General features: G+C 34.6%; 1 protein-coding gene across 6 annotated transcripts in view; it reads right to left on the minus strand.

Moving 5' to 3' along the window:
• VPS13B (vacuolar protein sorting 13 homolog B) overlaps window positions 1–24,721 on the minus strand; it is a 741,189-nt gene that overhangs the window by 621,113 nt on the left and 95,355 nt on the right. For 4 of the 6 annotated variants that reach the window (XM_087447586.1, XM_087447584.1, XM_087447587.1 and 1 more), the window contains exons 13-16: window positions 23,606–23,797; window positions 18,086–18,255; window positions 14,505–14,699; window positions 6,164–6,288 (exon numbers count right to left, since the gene is read on the minus strand). In XM_087447586.1, coding sequence (XP_087303712.1) covers window positions 6,164–6,288; window positions 14,505–14,699; window positions 18,086–18,255; window positions 23,606–23,797 — 682 coding nt within the window. Of the gene's footprint in view, window positions 1–6,163; window positions 6,289–14,504; window positions 14,700–18,085; window positions 18,256–23,605; window positions 23,798–24,721 lie in introns of those variants that run through there. The other 2 variants (XM_087447588.1, XM_087447590.1) reach the window with 2 other exon arrangements.

Consider the following 24,721-nt stretch of genomic DNA (forward strand, 5'->3'; position numbering starts at 1 on the left):
AAAATTAAGCATGAAAAAGTTAGAAGACAAAAACAGAAAGTACGAGCAAAACGAAAAAAGGTTCTAAGAAATAGGCAAGGAAAAGCCTAATAATGGAAAGATGGTTTCATTAACAAGACAAGGCAAGTGTGCCCCAAGTCACACAACACAGAATCCCATAAGATGGAAGACTAAGTTACGTCATGCACAGAGCCATCTGGCAAGTGGTCCACTGCTGTATGCCTGACCTGAGATTACAACTCAAACAAAAATATCACATCTTAGTAGATGGTACTAGCAAGTCCTAACCATTTGCTTTAATAAGTTTGGTTTAAACTGCACCAATTTGCTACAAAGGGAGTTGTTACAATACAAAAGGTAAAAAAAATACTTCAATAACTTATCCAAATCAAAAGAAAAAGCTGGTATGAGAACAGTTTGCACTACGAACTTCCCAAATCAAATTTACTATATGATGTAATAGAGAAATATTGATCAAGATGGGATATTTTCAATTTGATCATGCTTAACCACCTCTATCGTGTAGGCTAATGAGATAAAATAAAGCATGCATATTTTGTTTCAAGGCAGTAAAATTTGGACTTAATATCCCACCCTTAGGGTCTCCCAAGACAGCACATTCTTATGTGTCCAATCTAAAACTTCAGGTGGGCAAAAAAGAGCATTTTTTAAGGAAATTCAAATTCAGGCATGAAACAGATATGAATTGAGCCAAAGACAAATGAAGATTGCTGTATTTCTCTCTCAACTGCCCTGAGCTTCTTTAAAAGATCTATAAATTTTTAAGAACTATAGAGCCATTTGACTGAAATAAGGTGACAATTTCAGAAATCATGCACACAGTTTGATGAACGAATCATACTTTGATTTATCTACCTTTGAAGTAGAAATCTGCACCAGCAGTGTATGTCAGTTTCAAGAGGATCTGACAGAGCTAAATGAAAACAAACATAGCTTTGGAAACAAGGGAATTAAAAAGATCTATTTCCAGGAGCATTAAAAACGCCTAACTCTATGTTCTTGAGGCCTCAAACAATGGAATTAAAAAGGACGCGGCAGTTGAGCAAACACCATTCTGAACCCTGCGGGGTGGGTTACTTACTGCTAATAAATAAACGTTACTGGCATTTTTGTTAGACTTGAAGGGCCTAGCTTCCATTAAAGCTGTAAGCATTTACTATGCTGTTATTCTGAGCTAGGGCAGAAAAATGGCTGCTTCAGGTTCTGTTTTAGGGAGACAAAAGGATCACTATCTGCCTCACCTCTCCTTTAGACACCACATCATACCATGAGCCTACTAGTACCAAATCCTATATTTCCTAATTAACACTGAACTCAAACACAGATTCCATAGAAGCATCTTTCTCTCACAAATGAACTGTTCAATAACTTCACTAGTCAAAATCAAGCTATCTGGCACTGTGCTAAGTAGGGAGTGGGTACTTAGAGGGATCCCTCAATCTTGTAAAGAAAGATGTGTTTTCCCATATTGCTATGAGTATGAAAATGGCTCATAACATATATAAGCAATAATTATGAAAGAAAGGAAATATGAAAGCAGATTTTAATTCAATAAAAGAAAGAACTTGAGAGCTGCCCAACAATGAATCTGGCTGCCTCACAAAGGAGCTAAACTTCCTTTCAATAAAATGTGGATAAATGACTATAAATCAAAGCTATAATAGACTCAGAAATTGAGGCAATGCCTAAGATTCCACCTAACCCTAATATCTACAATTTTATGAGATCAGCATCACAATAATATTTATATACTATTAATTGATACTAAGAGAGTTCAGATTTATCAGCTGTACTATCATATAACTAGTCTCTCAATACATGGAAATCCACTTTTACTATAAGGCAAGAAGCACACTGAACCCTCAAAAATGATTAATGCAAGATAATGTACGCCTTCACTCCTTCACATAAGAAAGGGATCAAGGACTTTGGAATCAGATAACCCTCCATGAGAATCCTTGTCCAGCCACTGTGTGACTTTGGACAAGTTATGGAACCTCTCTGAGTTTTAGTTTTATAAGAGGGAATATTATCTTACCTCACAGGGTTGTTATGAAAACTCTGTTAAATCACCTCACATTGTATAAGAAAATACAGTACTCTCTTTCAAATCTTACCCATTCTTTAATAACCTGCTTAAGTTATCTTCATGTTCTCCATGACTTGCTAAGCCCAAGTAATTTTTCTCTGAACTTCCAAAGTATGTTGCATATCTCTATGAATAAGACCACATCTCTGAACCCTCAATTATAGGAGAAAGTGAACTTGAGACTGTACTACGGTTGCAGTTGAACAAGCTTGATCAGGAAGAAATGGGGCTAATGAACACTTGATTAACTGGTTTAACTATTTTTAAGTGTTAATATTAAAAAGCTTAGACATCCTTATTCATGTACAAGTCTAGGCTCAAAGTAACTTTCCAAATTCTCCCTCCACTGTATCCACTGACAGATCCAATGGACTAACTCTGATTTCCTTCAGACAATATTATGTACCCCCAGAAGCCTCCACACCCCAACCAACCTCTCGATCCCTGGATATCTATCTGATTGAGCCAGTCAAGCCCAATTCTAATGTCACTTCTCTGATGCCATCCTTGATGACCCAGGGAAACTTTTTACTTTCTTTAAACTAACAGGGCATTCTGCTTAAGCCTCAATTTTGTAATTTAAAGACAACTGTTTTCATATGTGTCCAGTATCCTCCCCTACTAGACTAAGTTTTCATGGTCAGGGAACATATCTTATCCTCATTCTAGTCTACTTTATTATTTCCCCAATCTCAACACATAGCACAATGCCCATCAAACTACAGAAAATCAAAAATATTTAATGAATAACATCTAATCTACACTAATACAATTGAAGTTTCTTAAGGAAGAGGGAAAACGGAAAAGGAACAAAAAAGAAACTCACATAAACTTCAGGTATTTATTTTTAAATGAAAATTGCAAATAAAAATGTATAAATTGTCAATATTCATGTAATAGAATGCCATACAGTGACAAAAGCGCACAATCTAAAAACTATATTCTACAGTATAAATGAATCTCATAAACACTGTTTTGAGTGACAGAAGCCAGTCAAAAAGTAATATATGTTGTATGATTCCATTTATATTAAATCCAAGAACAGACAAAACTATACCTATGCTATCAGAAATCCGGATAATGGTTAACCTTGGAGGAGGGTGAATGAGAGAAGCTTTGGGGATGCTTACAATACTCTGTTTCTTGATCTTTCACCTGGTTACCAAAAGTTCAGTTCAGTTATGAAATACCATAATATATATACTTTTCTATAAGATATTAATATTTCAATTAAAAATTTAAGAAATAGAGTTAAAATATTTATCATTTCTCTGTTCTGAAAAAAATGTTAAGTCCAAGAATATATCTAGAAGCTTTATAAAAGCATTACTACTATAGAAATTGTAAAAATAACTATCAACAGGAAACCAAGGCTTAATTCTGCTAGTGATAATAAGGTTATGATACTTAACTGCCCTTTAACCAACTCTTCACTGCCTTTTTTTACATATCCTCTTATTTAAAAAAAGAGGTAAATTAATTGCTCAAGATTTCTGTCATTAAATGTTATTGGTGACTGTGTCTTTCTCAGCATATCCTACATATTTCAATCCTGTTCTAAGGGACTAAAAGCACTAAATGTTAACGTGATGAAAAAAATTTTTTTGAAAAGCTTATATGTTTGAAAACTGTGTAATACAGAATGAAAGATAAAATATAACCAAAATATTTAAAAAAAAATAAATTCTAAGAAACTGGAGTTTAGTAATAGCTTGCTCATTGAGGCTAAAATATATTAGTAGAAACATTTAAATGGGAGAAAAATAACTTATTTTCAATGTTACTTAAACTGCACATTTTTAAAATTTTGTTAGCAAACCTGATTAAAGTAAACGTTATTAGTTTGAAACTTATATAATTAACAGCTCAATTTAGAAATATTTTTAAACAAAAAGTATAAACTAATTTGCTGATTTACATAAAATCTAAAATCTAGATTTTCATTGCTAAGTCAAACATACCAACTAAAATTTTTCTCCAATGAGCTATAAAATATCTGTTTCAAAAGCTGTGGCCTGTAGTAACTTTGCTCTTCTCATTACTGAATAAAATATATACACAGCATCATATACGTGCCTTAAGAAACTCTGGAATGTGAATTTAAAAACCCAAATGAAACAGCTTATATAATTTGAGGAAGGGAGAGATCATGAATGGGAACAGAGTTGACATTTAATGATATAACCAGAGTGCCTTACCAAAATAATCCTCACTCGCTACATGGGTTAAAAAAAATTCTCAGTTCTCATGTGATTTTGACTTAATTCAAGCTCTATATGATGTATTTTATCTGGTATATTATTCAATTCATTTAACTAAGATACATCTCAATTTATTGAGTTTTGTGTTTATTACTTTCAAATTTAGAGTCACTAAGAATAGATTAATTATAGTTTACTTCCTATTTATTAAGCAAAACAATTTAAAGAAACTATTTCAAAGCAATACACTTCTGTAAAGTATAGCAAAAATATCTGAAATAAAGCAGAAGTGGCTTTAACTACAAAAAAGCAAATCATATCCAAATAAATATTAGAAGTCTGTGATCTCATGCTTTTAGTATTTAATTGGAATTTTTCTTTTAGATATCAGGAGACATTTTAAATTTCATTTGACAATATTTATAGTAAGCCTTACACATCCTTAAAATAAGCCTTGTCTATTTAAATATTCATTTTTTTCATATGAAGGCTATAATTCATTTTGGAAATTTTAGCTTTTCATTTAAAAAAAAGTGTTAAGCATTATCTATAGCAAATTGTACTGTGTTTCTAATAAAATTTCAGTGTTATGAATGATAAGTAAATCAGCACACAACTGAGATAACAGTATTCACAAATATCTATTAAAGTTGATATTGACATATCAACTGGGACATATCCCACAGTATTTCTTAACAGATCAGAATATAAAACTTGGCCCAAATGCAACATGCTATGTATACACAAATAAAAATTTTAAAAGTGAATCTCTATACAACATAATAACATTTGAGGAATATGGATGACTACGGATAAAATTACATCCATCAACAGAAATTATTAATAATCACTTAATACTGGTTTCATTTTATAGAATAACTGGTTCCAAAATTTAACCGCAACTTCTGTATTTTTTAATTTTCTGGATCAAAAGGTAGATTTCTTTGAAAATGTGAGCATTTACTTTACAAATTTCATTTTTAAATGTACATATTACTAAAGGAACATATTTTTAGCAAATGAAGTACTTTTAAAAAATATCTATTTTCTGAAAGTTATATTGCTTTTCATAAATAACTAATGGAAAACATATCCCGTAAAAATAAGGTTGCTAATTAGGATGAGAAAGCAAAAATATATTCCAAATAATTGAAATAGTCTACATTTTAAGATGTAGAAATATTTCACTAGAATATTTAAACAATTATTTCTTTAATATATTAAAAGTATTGCTTTCAACTAAGAAAAAAAGGTATGATTAGTAACTATTGGCTTTCTTTCTACAAATCTCTTTGAATTTAAGGAAATATGGCCCATAAATAAAGTAATCCAATACCGAATGAAAATAAGGGCTAAAATCAGTTTCTTCCAACATACAGCCACTACACATAGACTTGTCAAATATTGTAAATCTCTGTCATGGGTATATTTTTCTCAGTGGCTATGAATACACATAAAACTGTTGTTTAGGTGATAAATGCTTCGGCCTTGATATTAATTTGCAACTTTTTTTTTAGATCTTTGTATCCTCTCAAAAAGGAAAAAAAAAAAAGTATTTGCCCTTGCAGTTCCCATCACAGTATGAAGCAGCAACATTTTATTTACTATAGCTCAAACATGGATTAACAGTTATTACCCCAACAACAGTTATTACTACCACAAAAGATACTATGACTTCAGACATTAAAAAGAGATCTTGAGTGTCTAAGTAAAAGACAGTATAACTTCAGATATTTTTCTAAGGTTTTGTATAAAACTAACACACCGGCATGAGACAGATACAACTAGTTTTTTCCCCTTCTAAGATAATAAATGAAAATTACCATAAACCACATTTTAACATAATACTTACCAGCATGTAGGTAGTTTCAGAAGTTTACCATAAAGAGCAGTGCTGAAAGAGGGAATAATCGGTACAGGTAAGCAGTAAGATCCCCTACAATCCAAAGACGTCAGTCTTGCCTGGAAACCAAATATCTGAAACAAAAGAAAAGATCCAAATGTTCACAGAGACAAAGTTTTAATAAGCACAGGATGAAATACGTCAGTTTCAATTTGCTCTACAACAGCTGCACACTAAATATGTTCCAATGTCTTTTTCCACTTCCCAAACATCAACATTTTCTTTTATTCAATTTGACATTAAGTCAGAATTAAAAGATTTAAATATACAGTATTTCTTTCACATCCCAGAAAGATTACTGTTTTTTTTTTGACAAACCTTTTTAAGGTTCACATTTTATTTCTATACATAATTCTCATTTAGTGTTTTGTTGTCTCCGAAAATGCACATATTTTCTATTAATATAAACCGACTGCACTGTATACATTGTAGATATTAACTTTAATAAATTACTGTTAATATCATTATATGCCTAAAAGAACACTAACTACAACAAGAACAATCTTTAATTGCCTTCAATTAACATTAAATACACAAAGAAAGATACCCAAATATGTCCTAAAATGTTACATCTTTTCCCTTTCTTTTGTGAAAATAATTGTAGGGCTGAGGTTTTTCACCCCAGGAAATTTGGTACATGGTGTAAACTACTCTTCATATGTTTATACTTAAAACGAGCAGATTATACTCAAAAATTTTATAAGCATTCCCTGAAATTCCTAAACACTACATTTGCCTTAATAGGAAGGATCAATATAACATCACACTTTATATGAAACATTGCAGAGAACTGAATATATTTCTGCTCCAATTATTTCCAATAAAGTAAAAGATAAACATCTCAAACAGGAAACACCAACACACAGGGATACAAAAAAAGTTACTGTTTTCCAACAACATGCAAAAGCAGCTTAATCTCAACATTTATCTTTCATTATTATTTTTTATTCCTTGAGTTTATAAAGCACTGACTTTCCTATCTCTAGGATTAAAATTAACTGCAAGTTCTACAGTGAAACATATTTAAAATTTCACAATAACTAATTTTCACAGCAAAATACTTTCTTTTAATGAACACAAATGACCAACTTCTTAGAAAGTATTAAGCTACTTCTAAATGGTTTCAACAAGCTATTACGCCCCTATCATTTATCCAACTGACAATTTTAACTTCTTTCCTCTAAAGTCAATTTTCAGTGAACAAAATAATTTTTTGGAAAGAAGACATTAGTTAGAATTATATATTTTCAGAGAAAATTGCATTTCAAAGGACCTACCTACCTATCTAATTACTATCAAGGAAAATGAAAGTGATATACCTACTAATTCCTATAAGTCCTGCTATTAACCAAGTGGCAAGAAATACAGAATTCAGAAGAAAAAGAAAAAACCATATTTCTAACACTTTAATGATCAACCTTAAAAATTAAGTTATTCCACATTCATTCATTCTCTTCGAAGATTTGTTCTGAGCAACACTGCATGCAAAGAACTTCTGGGCATTCTGAAATGCGCAATTTCAGCATTTCATATTTCCTCTCAGACTCATTATTTAAAAGATTCTGAAATTTACAGTTATTAATACCACTCAATACAAAACATGATTATTAAAACAATGCCCAACCTCCAAATATTTCAAGAGTGTGAATAAAGATAACATTTTATCATATTAGACTATCTATCTTCAACTAAGCACCCTCTCAAGCCACTTTCTAATAGTCTATAAAATGCTCCAATAGTATAATCACAGACATTATCATTAACTGTACTGAGATGGAAATTGGGAGTAGAGGAGATCCCCTGCTGGTTGTTTGCAGAACTGCAAAGGACTTTGGGGAAACTGCAGATTATTCTGTAATTTTTTTAAGCTTCTACTAAATTTACATGTCGCCCAGAGAAGCTTCTAAGGGAATATTCAAGCAAGTAAAAATTGTAATGAAAGAGGGCCTATCTACCACATCAAAAATAATTATTTCAAATTAACTAATTTTCAACTCTCTCTCTTACATTACACCAATCAGATACATAGATTTACAATACCTGTGTAACCTAAAAACTTGTCAACAACACTTGACCAAAATTACAAATACTTCATCTAGAAAAAGAAAAACCAGTAGAGTATGAATTGAGGGGCTTTCACCAAGGATAGTTCATATAATCAGAAACAGAATAAAAGTACTGGACACTGCAAACTAATAGTCTGAAGCAGTAAGAATGTATGAAGCAGTAACTACTAACATAAATTTTAGCTGAAAGAAATGGCTACTTGAATGACTTACACATTACATTAAATAGAAAGTTAAACATGTAGTGCTACCTTTTAAAAAATCCAATTAGAAAACAATAAAAATAAATACATCATCTATATTTTAACACTTTACAACAAATGTTCTTGAATTAACATCTCAAATAGATGAAACCATAGTAGATTTAGAAACATACAACAACTTACTTCTAATAAGTTTTTAATAAAAATTAGTATGCTAAGTTAGGACTGGCAATGGTAGAAAGGCAAAAACTATAAAAAGCACAAACTGTAAATGACAATGAGAACACACAATAACTGTGATGTAAAATAAATCATTTTTATGCTGTTGCCATTATAAGACACTCGGTATAATAATATAATCAGCATCCTAAAGATTTGTTCTTTTCTTAAAGGAACAAAAAAAACCAAGCATTACCTTCATGAAAAAAGTTAATCTGTATACAGAAATACATTGGAACATACAAAAATTGAAGAAAGAATTATTATAACTAGAATTCTACAGCATAATAATGAACATTTTAGAAAGAAAAAGCCATCAAGGGAAAAGGATAGAACCAGATCTAGTTGATTAAAATTTAGAACTTCAGAGCTAAAACTGCTTAGAGATTATTTAACTATATCATCTCATTTCACATACAGGAAAAATGAAATCCAAAAAGGATAAAGAACTTCAAAACTACATATTGCTGGAACAGCAATATGATGCTTCACTTGATTTAGCTTATCTATTAGCTCACAATTCCACTCTGCCTTGCTTCCCTCCTCTCTCCAAAAAAGTAAGGTTGATTCTCTACTTATTCTTCAAGAAAAAACACTCTTTCTCACCACCACCTCTCCTCCAACCATCAGTAAAACTCCATTTCTCACCTTCATCAGCAAATATCTCAAAAGAGCAGCCTAGAGAATGCTACATTTTTTTTTTCATTGCCTACTCATTCCTTAAACCCTCTAAATCTAGTTTCTGTTCATGTATCCATTGAAACAAAAAGAAACTCTGGACTGAAACTGATACTTGCATTCTTTTCTTATGGAGAGAAATTAAGTATTTTCTCTTGATTTTTTTTCAGCACAATTTAAGTGAGGAAACAATAAATAATAATAAGTGATTTTTCCATCACCCAGAATTTTAAAAATATGAATACTGTGATTCTGTCATATATACTTTTAAAGAAATAAAATCCTCCAGAATACATAAGGAATATTTACAACTCAACAATAAAAAGACAACTCAATTTAAAAATAGGCAAAAGATTTGAACAGATATTTCTCCAAAAAAGATATACAAATGGCCAATAAGCACACGATAAAAAATGTTCAACGTCATTAGTCACTATGGAAACATGAATCAAAACCAGGAGATACCAATTAACTACCACGAAGATAATTAAAATCAAAAGGACAAACAACAACAAGTATTAGTGAGGGTGTGGAAAAATAGGAATCGTCATTCGCTGGTAGTGGAACAGCAAAACAATGTAATAATCCCTTTGGAAAAAAAGTTTGGCAGTTCCTAAAAACATTAAAAATAGAGTTACTATATGACCAGGCAACTCCACACTTGAGTTCACACAAAAACCTATATACAAATGTTTGTACGTGTATTATTCATAAGAGCCAAAAAGTAGAAACAACACAAATGCCCCTCAACAGATAAACAGATAAAATATAGTATATTTATACAATGAAATATTATTATTCAGCCATAAAAAAGGAATAAAGTACTGATACATGCCACAACATGAATGAACCTTGAAAATATTACTAAGTGAAAGAAGCCAGTCACAAAAGACCTTATGTTGTATGATTCCATGTATATGAAATATCCAGAATAGGCTAATATGTAGAGACAGAAAGTAGATTTGTGGTTACAAGGGGAAGAATGGGAGGAATAAATGGGGAGTGAAAGCTAATGGGTAGAGAGTTTCTTACTGGGGTAATGACAATGTTATGAAATTAGATAGTGATGATGGTTGCATTAACTCTGTGAAAATACTAAAAATCACCAATCTCCACTCTTTAAAAAAAGTGAACTTATGGTATATAAATTATCTCAGTAACGTTGTTATTCAAAAAATAAAAAACTTTACAACATAGCTAAAGTCTATTTTAACCATGACCCTCACACTAGTCCCACTGGCCCCCCCAACAACGTCCAATCCACCTTCAGGAGTTTATAATGTATCATGTCCCTTTGTTATACCTCTACAGACCCTTTTATATCTGGGAACAATCTTTAGCATTATTATGTTTTCTTAATTTACATAAATGGCATCACACTATATATACACCATTACACTTCCTGGTATTCCCACCAAGAATTACGTTGTACAGAACTATGCACATGAGCATATATAGACCTCTAGTTGTATATCTCCGTGTGCAAAAATTTCTCTGGGGCAGGGGTCAGCAAATTATAGCCCACAGGTCAAAGTCCACCTACTGTCTGTTTTTGTATTCTCTACAAGCTAAGAATAATTTTTACACATAAACATTTACTATCAATTTGATGATAGGGAACACTAAGTTGGAACCCCAATGAGGTGAAACGTTATCCCAAGAAAAAGAATACCATTCTTCTCATTAGCAAAACTATATTACAAAAAAGAGTACTCTTATATTTTGACTTTCATCAACTCAAAATTTATGGAAATTTGTTCTCTCTTATTATTTAAATACTTACATAATATCCTAAATTTTGCCTCTTGGCCCACAAAGTCTCAAATATTTACGATCTGACCCTTTAGAGAAAAGTTTGCTGACCCCTGCTGTAGGATGTATAGTGAAAATTGGAATGGATGGGTGTAAGGTAGATGTGTTTTCAAACTTATTAGATCCTGTGAAAGTACTCTCCAAAATGATACCAATTTACACACCGACCAACGGTGTATGAAAGGACCATTCCTCCAAAGCCCCAGCAAAAACTGTTTACTTCAGGTCAAAAATTACCAAATCTGAAAAATCCCAAGGGTTTTGAATTTACTATAACCTTCTTAATATCTCTGAAGCATCTGCCATAGCTGATCCTTAATGAGTAACAAGGCCTTAAATTTATGTCTTATTCTCTAGTTCACAGGGTGCCTTCACTAACCTATTTTCAACATGTTTCAAATACCAGATGCTTTGCGATGTCTTAGCTACTTGACGCCATACATATTCAAATGATGAGTTTGGCAGTTAAATAAAGAGAACTTGGTAACACATATGAAAGTTCATCTGCACGTTTTCTTCACATATCCATGCCAACTCTCTTAAATAATAAATTTCATTACATGAAATAGGAATTACATATTATTTCATCACATCATCAATACAGTCAAATTTAGGCATATAAAATTAAAACGAGCATTGATTATTTAAATTTGACATGCTATCTCTACTTAGACTATACATTTGTGTTTGCTTAGCAAAAATACTTATTATTTGGGGCCGGCCCGGTGGCGCAAGCGGTTAAGTGCGGGCGCTCCGCTGCGGCAGCCCGGGGTTTGCCGGTTCGGATCCCGGGCGCGCACTGACGCACCACTTGTCAAGCCATGCTGTGGCGGCGTCCCATATAAAGTTGAGGAAGATAGGCATGGATGTTAGCCCAAGCCCAGTCTTCCTCAGCAAAAAGAGGAGGATTGGCAGATGTTAGCTCAGGGCTGATCTTCCTCACAAAAAAAAAAAAAAAAAAACACTTATTATTCAACATTTATCTTTCTGTATGTACCTATACTGGAATGTATTATTTATTTACAAGAAAAGATACAGAAGAGCTGAGCAAAGCCTCCAATAATTAACTTTACATAACTTGACTTAAAGCAATAAGAGAGTTTTCCTTTGCATCAAGAAATTAACATGAGAGGTGACATCAGCATGATGGTGGAGTGAGCCTGCCCCCCTGAACTCTCCCCCTCTAAGACACAACAAAAAAGGACATTCATATTCCAACAGAAGCTATTCACAAAACACAGGGAACCTCTGAGGCAGCCAGGCAGCGGTACACCAGAGCACTGAGGTGCTGGAATCCCCAGAGTAAGTGGAAGTCGAAGGAGGTAAGGACCTCCCTTCCTTCCCCAAGGACTGTGACCCAGAGACTGAGACCATGCCACTCTCAGAGGAGAGGAGGGGCTGCTCCCCAAAGGAAAACCGGTGCTCTCCAAGACCCCTCACAGCCCGTGGGGATCCCCCTATGGAGGGAGCGGAACTGTTGCGAGGGTAGTTTCAACAACCTAGCCCCTCAGGAGGGCAGAGAGCAATAGCAAGGCGAGAAACCTCTGAGATTGGGGAGGCGAAAGTAAGCACCTCTCCCTCACTGGGCCTGCTCAGCCGGCGCTTCAGCAAGGCGACGCTTCAGCTCAACCCCGTCCCCAGAGGCAGCAGCCCCCAGGCACCCAGGCCCCACCAGCAGGGGCAGTGTGACCGCGCCCCACCAGCACAGGCATCGGCCCCCAGGTGCCCGAGCCCAACCAGCAGCCACTTGCAAAAGAATGAAAGTAGACCATCTGCTTTCACCATACACAAAAATTAACTCAAAATGGATCAAAGACCTGAAGGTGAGACCTGAAATTATAAAACTCCTGGAGGAATATATAGGTAGTACACTACTCATCATCAGCCATAAAGGGATCTTCTTGAATTCCACGTCTACGCAGACAAGGGAAACAAAAGAAAAAATAAACAAGTGGGACTTCATCAGATTAAAGAGCTTCTACAAGGCAAATGAAACCAGGATCAAAATGAATAGGGAACCCACCAGCTGCAAAAAAATATTTGCAAACCATATATCTGACAAGGGATTAATCTCCATAATATATAAAGAACTCACACAACTGAATAACAAAAAAACAAACAACCCGATCAAAAAATGGGCATAGGAAATGGACAGACACTTCTCCAAAGAAGACATACAGACGGCCAACAGGCACATGAAAAGATGCTCAACATCACTAGTCATCAGGGAAATGCAAATCAAAACCACACTAAGATATCATCTTACATCCATTAGAATGTCTATAATCGCCAAGACAAAAAACAACAAATGCTGGAGAGGCTGTGGAGAAACGAGAACCCTAATCCACTGCTGGTAGGAATGCAAACGGACACAGCCTCTATGGAAAACAGTATGGAGATTCCTCAAAAAATTAAAAATAGAAATACCTTATGATCCAGCTATGCCACTACTGGGTATCTACCCAACAAACCTGAAATCAACAATCCAAAGAGCCTTATGCACCCCTATGGTCATCGCAGCATTATTCACTATAGCCAAGACATGGAAGCAACCCAAGTGTCCCTCGACCGATGATTGGATAAAGAAGATGTGGTATATATATGCCATGGAATACTACTCAGCCATAAAAAAAGACAAAATCGTCCCATTTGCAACAACTTGGATGGACCTGGGGGGTATTATGTTAAGTGAAAAAAGCCAGAAAGAAAAAGGCAAACAGTGCATGACTTCACTCATATGTGGAAGATAAACCAACACACGGACAGATAGAACTGTTTGGTGGTTTCCAGGGGCTAGGGGGGTCGGGGGTGGGCACAAGGGGCAGAGGGATGCACTTATATGGTGACTGACAAACAATAATGTATAACAAAAATTTCACAATGAAAAAAGAAAGTAACATGAATTTAATAAGAGGAAAGTGATTGAAAAACAAATGTTAAACCCTTTTTATAAAACATTGTCTCACATAAATATTAGCCTCATAGAAATCATGAGTCTTTTAAAGCATCCATACACACTAACTGCTTTTCACACTGCTTAAATATCGTCATCATCAATGATATATAAAATCTTCAAAAATTATAATTACCATTATCTTATAAATATCAAGCTATTAATCCCAAATAACTGAAGAAATATCTTTAAAATAGGTACTTTTATTTTAATTATAATGAATATATCTCTCATTTTATTTAAATCTCATCTTATTGGGTACTAATTCTGTGAAATTACAACTCCAGGATAAAAGATATTTATTTAATTCTCCCAAAGCCAATCAGATACTAATAAACAAGAAAATTCACCTTGCATACCTTAAGGTAGCAGTGTGCATAGCAATGATGAAGCAGATTATCAGAAGGCTGAGTAAGGCTGCTGACCACATGCACCAACTCTTCAGCGTACATCGGCACAGAATGTTCCAGATTAATTTTATCCACCAATATCTGAATAGATGGCAAGGGCCGAAGAGACTGGAAGTTTGTAGTATTCAAGAAGTTACTTGAATTCTGGAAAATAACAGTGTTCACTTTATATTTCAGGAGAACAGTGACTGATGTGCATGCAATGCCCTCTATACAAGCTTCAGACAGGCACATTTTGCAGTGATATCAAATCAATCTAGAAACGATACTTTTCGATGCCCACAGGGACTCTCTTATCATAACCAAATACAAAGGCCTTCTACACATTTTTAAGTATGTCCCAGATTTCAAAGAATGAATATTTATTGCAAAATTATCACTGCCCTTTTAGCTAAAGCTTTTTATTTCTTCAATCAACTACAATAGTGTCACTATTCACCTCAGTACATTGAAGGTATTTTCTTAAGCTCAATCATTCCAAAATAATTTCCTAGCTATCTCAGAGCCAGCCACCTTTTATCTTCTTTCCTTTTATTCACATTTAGATGACTAAGGGACTAAGTGGACTACTCCAGATAGTTTCAAGATACTCAGAAAAAGCAACGTTTGCAGGATAAAAAAATCCATGATCCATATCAAATCTACTAACATACATGCTAAAAGCTCATGAAGTCCTAAGAACTTCGAGGTGGGCTTGATATTTCAATGTTAAAGAACATTTCTAAGCTTCCAAATAAATGCTTCCAAATAAACTCCCTTAAAATGCCATACCTGTAGTTCTCAATGAGGAACAGTATGACCTTCCATCCAGAAGTATGTGAAAATATGTGGGAAGAGCAGTTTCATGGTTTTGTCTGGCTTTCATTGTCACAATAACTGGGGAGCAGCACTGGCATTTAGAAAGAACTGGCTAAAGATGGTAAATCCTACATAATACTTCTCTAGTCCAAAAAGCCAGTAGTGCCATTATTGAGAAACACTGAGCCTAAAATTGACCAAGTTGAACATACAACCCTGCCTTTTGGATTCATTATTAATAATAATTTTTTGTTTTGGTGAGGAAGATTGGCCCTGAGCTAACATCTGTTGCCAATCCTCTTTTTGTTTGAGGAAGATTATCGCTGAGCTAACACCTGTGCCAATCTTCCTACTTTATATATGGGATGTCACCGCAGCAAGGCTTGATGAGCAGTGCATAGGTCCACGTCCGGGATCCAAATTTGCGAACCCTGGGCCACCGAAACGGAGCACACGAACCCAACCACTACGCCACCACGCCAGCCCCAATAATAATTTTTAAACCATCACTTATTGAGCAATTACTTTACTTTTTAAAGCAACTTTATTTTGGATTATTGAGGTATAACACACAGCAAAGTACACAAATTTTAAGTGTAGAGCTCAAAAACGTTTTACCTGTAACCGTCAGGCATTTCAAGCACCGTAGAAGGCTGTCCTATGTCCCTTCTCAGAAAATACTGAATCCCCACCAGAGGTAGCCAATATTCTCACTTCAATCACCAAAGGTTAGTTTTTGCTTGTTCTTGAACTTCATACAAATAGAATTACACAGTATATTCTCAAGTCTGTCTGCCTGCTTTCATTCAACATAACATCTGTGAGAATTACCTACGTTGTTCATTCTCTGAGTTGACACTTTGATCATTATGAAGTGGCTATCTTTATTTCTAATAATACTTCTTGTCTTAAGCTCTATAGTTTCTGGTATTAAAATAGTTAGGCTATTGTTCCTTTGATTAACACTTAAATTGTATATCTTTTTCCATTCTTTTACTTTTAACTTGAGTCATACTATTCAGTTCCAGAATTTTATCTGGTTCGTTTTTATGGAATGAAGTGTCTTTTAAAATATTCTACCTTTTTGTCTCTTTCTTGACCTTATTAATCACAGTTCATGTCTAATACTGACATAATTTTTATTTTCTCCATTGAAATTTTCCCCAGATGATCTCTTAAGCCGGCAACACAATAATTAATTATGAGTGGCCGACAGAGGGTAAATATACAAAATGAAACCATTGCATCATAGTCAATTCCCTGCCATACTTCATAAGTTCTTGTTATTTAAAGTTAGGACAGTTTTTACTTCTATAATCATCATCATTATGTAGACATCAAAAGAAATATAACCAGGGCTGGCCTGGTGGTGTAGCAGTGAAGTACGCGCACTCGGCTGGGGCAGCCAGAGGGTTCGCAGGTTCGGATCCCAGGTGTACACCAACACACAGCTTGTCAAGCCATGCTGTGGAAGCGTCCCATATAAAGCAGAGGAAGATGGGCATGGATGTCAGCCCAGGGCCAATCTTCCTCAGCAAAAAGAGGAGGATTAGCATCAGATGTTAGCTCAGGGCTGATCTTCACAAAAAAAAAAAAAAAAGAAAGAAAGAAAGAAATATAACCAAAAAATAATAAATTAAAGATAACAGATAATACCTTACGGCAAACTCAGAGAGCAATACATTGTATATGAAACTGAAACAAATATTAAACATCTACTAAGTCCTCATTAACAATAACACTAGTAACTGGGTTCCTAATATGGGCAAAATGGTTTACACGCATTATGTCACTTTATATTCAAAATAATTCTAGAAGGTAGGTACTATAGGGGAACTGCTCTATGCCAGCACCCTGACAATCTTACACAAATCCATGTAACCACCAAAGGCAAGGCTTAAACTCAGCAGCCACCTACCTAATCCTTGGTAGAACATCCTGTGATACTCTCAGGGGAAGATAAGTAGTCTTGTAAGAAGCTGCTAAAAGATCATTTCTGACTGTCTCATCTTGAGGGGGGCTGCTATGAGACATTTTCTCATCAGCATCCCTCCTTCAGATGAGATATGGAGCTTTCAACCTACCCATCTTAGAGTACAGCTATAGGCTACATAACTGCTTAGCTGCAGTGTAGAAATGAATCCTTGCCAACAAGGTACCCTACCACACGTGTTGCACGTCATTTGGCCCTCTGTTTCAGGGTTGTCCTGAAAGCGGCATGGCGAGCTAACACCATTACCGACTTGCTTTTGTTGTCTGTGTGAGTAAAACTATCTGAATCTGTCTGGGTTTGTTGCTTCTTTACTGGCTGAATCTGTCAGCCCACTTGAAAAATACAATTTTCTTTTATTTTTCAGAAAAGGAAAACAAGGCTTAGGAATACAAAGCAAGGTGTCCTAGCTAGTATATGGTCTGACTTGTAGGCCCATGCTCTTCAGCATTTCTTTATACAGCCTTAGCTTGAGGTTATTTTATTTAAATACATATATATTTTAATATATATTTATATTTTATGTATATTATATAATAATTCATATATTTATATTTTTATATATTATAAATATATATAAATTTCTTTCTAAGAATTAACAATCATAGTTACATTGCTTTAACTTCATCATGGATAACTATATAAGCAGATATTCTTTTACTTAATCACTTTCCTCTTACAATATCCTAGGACTAAGAAATATGCATATATGAGAAAACAAGTAGTAAATCGCAAAATATACCTTTTCTCCCATAATGACAGGTAGCAAATGATCCAGCAAGTTGAATTCAGCCATGAAAATTGTGCAGGTACATTTAAGGAGAGTAACACTTGTATGTCGAGTAGGAATATATTCCTCCAAAGATGCCACTTCTTCAGGATTCAGTATTGTTTCATTTTCATCTCTAATATCTAAAAATGAAACGAAAATTTAAAGAAAAATTATTTTCAAATAATTAATTTTCTTAAATAACTGAAATATTAATTAATTGGTTCCCCAAATTTTAAGGTCAAATTCTATTTGTTTCAACAATGAAGCAGTTACAAAACAATGTGTTACCTTTAACAGATATAAATTACACTACTCCAGAATGTAAATATATGTCTTTGCTATATAAAAATTTACATTTTTGATTTTAAAGTATTTTTTAAATATTTTAAAGAAATTCCTAATCTTTTTTGTTGAAAGAACAACAGTTTCTGTTCATAAAAATACCATTGAAATAATATAAAAGTGAGCCACAGACAGGGAAAAAATATTTGCCATAGATAGATAACATAAATAGAAATAGATATCTAGACAAAGAACTTGTACCCACAGCATTTTAAAAATAAAATTTAAAACTTCCTAAAAATCAATAATAATTCAATTTAAAAAATGGGCAAAAACACCTTAAACAAGCAAAAGATAATGTATCCAAATGGTCAAAAATTATATCAAAAGCTAGTTAATGTCATTAGGCATCAGATAACTACAAATAAAGTCACAATGTGATAACACTACAGACCCACTGGAATGGCTAAAATGAAAAAGACTAAGAATACTAAATGTTGGCAAGTATGCAGACCAAACATCAGCAAACTTTTTCTATAAAGAGCCATAAAGAAAATATTTTTAGGCTTTGTGGGTCATACAGTCTCTGTCACAATTACTCAACTCTGCCACTATAGTACAAAAGCAGCCACAAACAATACATAACTGAATGAGCATGACCACGTTCCAATAAAACTTTTGGTATACATACACAATGGAATACTACTCAACCATAAGAAACGATGAAATACAGCCATTTGTGACAACATGGATGAAAATTGAGGGTATTATGCTAAGCGAAATAAGTCAGAGGGAGAAGGTCAAATACTGTGATCTCACTCATAAGTAGAAGATAAAAACAACAAACAAACACAAAGAGAAAGAGATTGGATCAGTGATTACCAAAGGGGAAGAGGGGAGGGAGGAGGGCAAGAGGGATGATTAGGCACATGTGTGGTGATGGATTGTAACTAGTATCTGGGTACGGAACGTGATGTAATCTATGCAGAAATAGAAGTATAACGATGTACACCTGAAACTGATACAACCTTATAGACGAATATGACTGCAATACAATTAAAAAAAGGCAAAAAAAAAAAGAAGAGGGAAACAACTTTATATGGAAACTGAAATTTAAATTTCATATTATAGTTTTCATGTGTCACAAAAGATGATGATTCGTTACATTTTCTTCAAACTTTTTAAATGCAAAACCCATTATCAGCTCACAGGGTGTACAAAAAGACGCAGTAAGTCTTGGTTTGCCAACCCCTGGTCAAGAACAACTCAACTCTCCTACATTGCTGATGGGAGAGTAAAGCGGTTCAACCACTTAGGAAAACAGTTTGGAAATATCTACTAAAGGTAAACATATGCAATCGTTTCAGCTAAGTAATTCCAGTCTTAAATATCCAAAAGAAATGAGCACATAGGTTCACCAAAAGGCATTTACTAGAGTGTTTGTATCAACACTACCACAATAACTAACAACTAGAAACTAACCAAATATTCATCAACAGTAAAATGGATAAATATGTTATGGCATATTCACACTATGGGATACTATACAACAATGAGAATGAATGTCATAAACATAATATATGCTAAAGCCAGAAACCAAGTGTACATACTGTGTGATTCCATTTACACGAATTCTAAAATAAGCAAAACTAAATCCACAATGTTAGAAGTAATGAGAGTGGTTACCCTGGGGGTCAGAGTAGTAACCAGAAGGGGGCACAAAGGGAACCTCTGGAGTGCTGGTAAGGTTCCATTTCTTGAACAGTTAGTTACATAGATGTAGTTAAGTTTGCAAAATTCACAGAACTTTACCCTTAGGTTTTGTGTGCTTTCCAATACGTCTATTACACTTCAGTAAATAGCTAAAGAAAAAAAAGAGTGGAGCAGAACTGCTAACTGAAGATTTAATACATATGCACTCATACATATGTATATATGTACGTACAGGCAGATCTCACTTTGCACAGTTCTGATATGCATGAATTTCAGTTATCTTGTTTTAGTTTAAAAATGCCAGTTCCCAAAAAACACAGTTCAAATATCAGTTACTATAGTACAAAACCTGTAAATAACTGTATAAAGTACAAAATTCACTGCTAGTTCTTCAGTCCACAAATCATTACATAAATAAGAGCTGAGCATCATGATTAGTGACCAATCATGTCACTTTTTTCAAAGTCTGTCAGGTTTCATTACTGGTGACTAGTGTCTGTTATTCAGTTCATGCACAGAGAGTAAAGCAGGTACTAGTTGTACTGCCTCCTTGTTTACTGGTGATAAACTCATGTGACATTTTACAAAAATGGATAATTGAAACAGAGAACGGGCAATCAAAGATGAAAGTCCAGCAAAGAAATAAAACTGCTAACACTGGAAGTGAAATTCTAATCAAACATAAATGGAGTTACAGAGGAAATAGCTAACCATGGGAATGTCAACACTGAACCATTGGAGAGACTCTACATATGCAACTAGGGGAACTTAGTGAAGACAAACTTATCAATGTAGATGAGGCAAGTAGTTGAGACAAAAAGGATGAAGATGTCTCAGAGGAAGTGATGCAAGCCAACTACTTCCCATTAAAAGAATTCACAATAGCCAAGACTTGGAAGCAACCTAAGTGCCCATCAACGGACGAATGGATAAAGAAGATGTGGTACATATACACAATGGAATACTACTCAGCCATAAGAAACGATGAAATCCAGCCATTTGTGACAACACGGATGGACATTGAGGGTATTATGCAAAGTGAAATATGTCAGAGGGAGAAGGTCAAATACCGTATGATTTCTTTCATTAAGTAGTAGATAATAACAACAATAAACAAACACATAGAGACAGAGATTGGATTGGTGGTTACCAGAGGGGAACGGGGGAGGGAGGAGGGCGAAAGGGATAATTTGTCACATGTGTGTGGTGATGGGTTGTAATTAGTATTTGGGTGGTGAAGATGAGGTAATCTATGCAGAAATAGAAGTATTCAGACCCCGGGCGCGCACTGACGCACTGCTTGTCCGGCCATGCTGAGGCTGTGTCCCACATACAGCAACTAGAAGGATGTGCAACTATGACATACAACTATCTACTGGGGCTTTCGGGGGGGGGGGGGGGAGGAGGATTGGCAATAGATGTTAGCTCAGAGCCGGTCTTCCTCAGCAAAAAGAGGAGGATTAGCATGGACGTTAGCTCAGGGCTGATCTTCCTCACAAACAAAAAAAACTTCATGCTATATATATATGTATGTGTGTGTGCGTGTGCATGTGTGTGTGTGTGTGTGTGTGTGTGGCATAATTCCACACTGGGGAAGAGACTGCTAATTGCAATTGCAATCTCCTCTTCTTTCTTTTAGCAATAAAACCCTCTGAATTTAAGTCAGGTATATGGACTCCTTCTAGAGACTACATTTTCCAGCCTTTCTTGCTGCTAGGTGTAGGGACACGTTACAAAGTTTTGGTCAATGAGATGATGAGCCACGTCATTAAATGAAACTAAATACCTACCATTTTCTCTTGTTTCCTCATTCCTATTGATTAAAATTAGACATTGGAATGGTGAGCCAATATTGACCATGCAGATGAGATATATCTCAGAGGATGGTAGAATAACAAGAGGAAAGGAATTCTGGGTTTAAGACAACCTCATTGTCCTAGACCCCATGGAGTACCTACCAGCTTGGACTTTTACATGAGAAAAACAAATAAATTATGTACTGTTTTTTGTGTAAACATAAATTTTCATTTCTCTGAGATAAACGCCCAGGAGTACAGTTGCTGGGCTATACGGCAGTTGCATGTCTAGTTTTTAAAGAAACTGCCAAACTGTTTTCAGGAGTGGCTGTACCATTTTACATTCCCACCAGCAATGAATGAGTGATCCAGTTTCTTCACATTCTTCCCAACATTTGGTGTTGTCGCTGTTTTTTACTTTAGTCATTCTGTACATACTATCCTAGCACTTACAAGTATGTCTGGCATGGAGCAGACATTCAAGCAAGGTGCAACAGATGAATGCAAGAACATGTCAAGCACTTACTATGCACTAGCACGCTGTTACATGTTTTTACATGCACTAATCTTTAGAAATAAGTCCTATTAGTCTATCATTTAGAATAACGGTAAATTTGCTGTGACAAAAGTAAAATAATAGAAGATTCAACAAAAACAGAAGCTTATTTCTCTTTCACACAACAATCTGAGTCTAAAGGATCCAGAGCTGACATGGTGGTACCACACTACCCAAGACCTAGGTTCTTTCTATCTTGCTGCTGTGTCACCCTCAGCATGCAGCTTTCACCTCATGGCAGCTCCAGCTCCCGTCATTATAACTGCTTTCCAGCCAGAAGGAAAGAGGGGAGAGGGAGGAAGCTATGTTCCTTTCCTTTTAAAGTCATGGCTCAAAAATTCACATGAAGTTCTGCTCCCATCACAGTAGCCAGAAGAACCTAGTCATATGACTCTACTTGGGATGTGTATTCTTTATTTCCATCATAAAAATTTCTATCATAGAAATTTCTATTACATAAGAGGAGGATGGATATTAGGGAGACAACCATTCCTGTCAAAATAATTAAACTCATTATAGAGATAGAGAAATGAAAAATCAGTGATGTTAACTAAATTACCTAAGGTCAATAAGAAGTGGGGAGTCAGAATTCAAACCATAGTCTGACCCCACAAACTGAGTTCTTTACTATCCTACACTCCCTCATTATGCTATTATGTCCTACTCTAGAGTACTTTACTGCATAAGAAAGGAATTTGTATTTTATGAAACTGTGATAACCACATCCTCATACCATGTAGAAAAAATTAGTTGCACAGCAAATTCATTTTTACCATTGAGACCTCAGTTCCCTTGAATGTTAAATTTGTATGTTTAGAGCCCATCTTCCTGTCTGCTCCTTAGAATCCACTAAGGTGGAAAAAGGGTCATATTTCAAGAGGATATACTAGAAAGAGATTCAAAAAGGTGTGACAATAAAATACCGACAATACTGGCAAATAAAGTACTTATGCAAATAACTTCTAAATCTTGACATCTCCCATAACTTCCACACACAAGTTTATTCTTTATGTTAACAACTAAATACATGAGAGTCAGATAGGCAAAATATACTACAAAGGTGAAGACAGCAAAATACAACAAATTCGATTATATAATCATTCAAATCAACTGGTAAAAGATTCAAAATTAAGCCAAACAAACCTGGTTTTAGCCTGCTATATGGTTCATACTCGTGTTCCAAGGCACAAACAATCATTTTCAAAATTCTATGTACTGCACTGCTATCCAAGCGAAAATCAAGAGGACCTATAACAAGGCTTTTGGTAGACTTCTCCTGTACTACTCCCAAATCTTCACTTTTCCCTGAAGAAAAGTCTTGTTGATTTGCAGAACCTATGAGAAGCCAAATTTTACATTAATATCTTAAGTTATCAATCAGATATACCAAGCATATATTTTAATACTACTCTTCTCTCCTCTTTTTAGCTTATAGCTTAATGCCTTCAAACCAATTCTCCATCAGCTGGATACACAGAACCCTGCTGATCTCTATTTTTCTCCCTGCAGATGAGAAGATATTACCAACAAAAAACAATTATTCCTGGTATCTACTTAATGTTATAAGAAGTGCTATACAATTGAAATGGTCATTCTTGGAAAATTATCCTGTAAAATCTAACTGGTTTATATCCAATAATTCTATACACAATACTATTATGTCGACTGGGAAGGGAAAACTCTGGAGGAAGTTATACTTTACTATTATTTTATCCTAGAAGTTTCACTGAAAAATAGATTGTTTAAAATTACATGTTCACAGGGTGCCTTGAGAATATCATAATGACCATGAAAGTGAACGATAGGTATTACCTGCTTTGAACTTTTTCCAGAATTAAATTATTATGGCTGTTCTCCATGGTGCAGAACTCAAGTTCTTCAATCCCTTATCTGCCCATATACTGAAGAGGAACCAAGGCATTCTTCTAAAGAAAATCTTGGCCCTACCTACAGATATTTCTCCTTATCTAATATGTACACTCCTTATATTAGAAATTTGTTTTCAATACGTAAATCCACTATTATAAGTGACAACATATGGTAATTTTTAATTCTTAAGCCATTTTGTTTATTCAAACAAAAATGGGAAAGTAAGGCTTTCCAGCATTTAATACCTTTAGAATCTAGGAAGGCCCAGTTAAGACAAAAATTCTATATCTAGATCTTCTAATAACTTTTTCAAAAACACATTTCCTTCACTTCAAACAAAAGAGTTCAATTTAATCTTTAGTTTTGGTACAGCAGACCAAAAGATAATTA

This window comes from Ceratotherium simum, chromosome 23, assembly GCF_057802395.1.
Source record: "Ceratotherium simum simum isolate JZ-2026a chromosome 23, ASM5780239v1, whole genome shotgun sequence".
Classification (NCBI taxonomy): domain Eukaryota; kingdom Metazoa; phylum Chordata; class Mammalia; order Perissodactyla; family Rhinocerotidae; genus Ceratotherium; species Ceratotherium simum.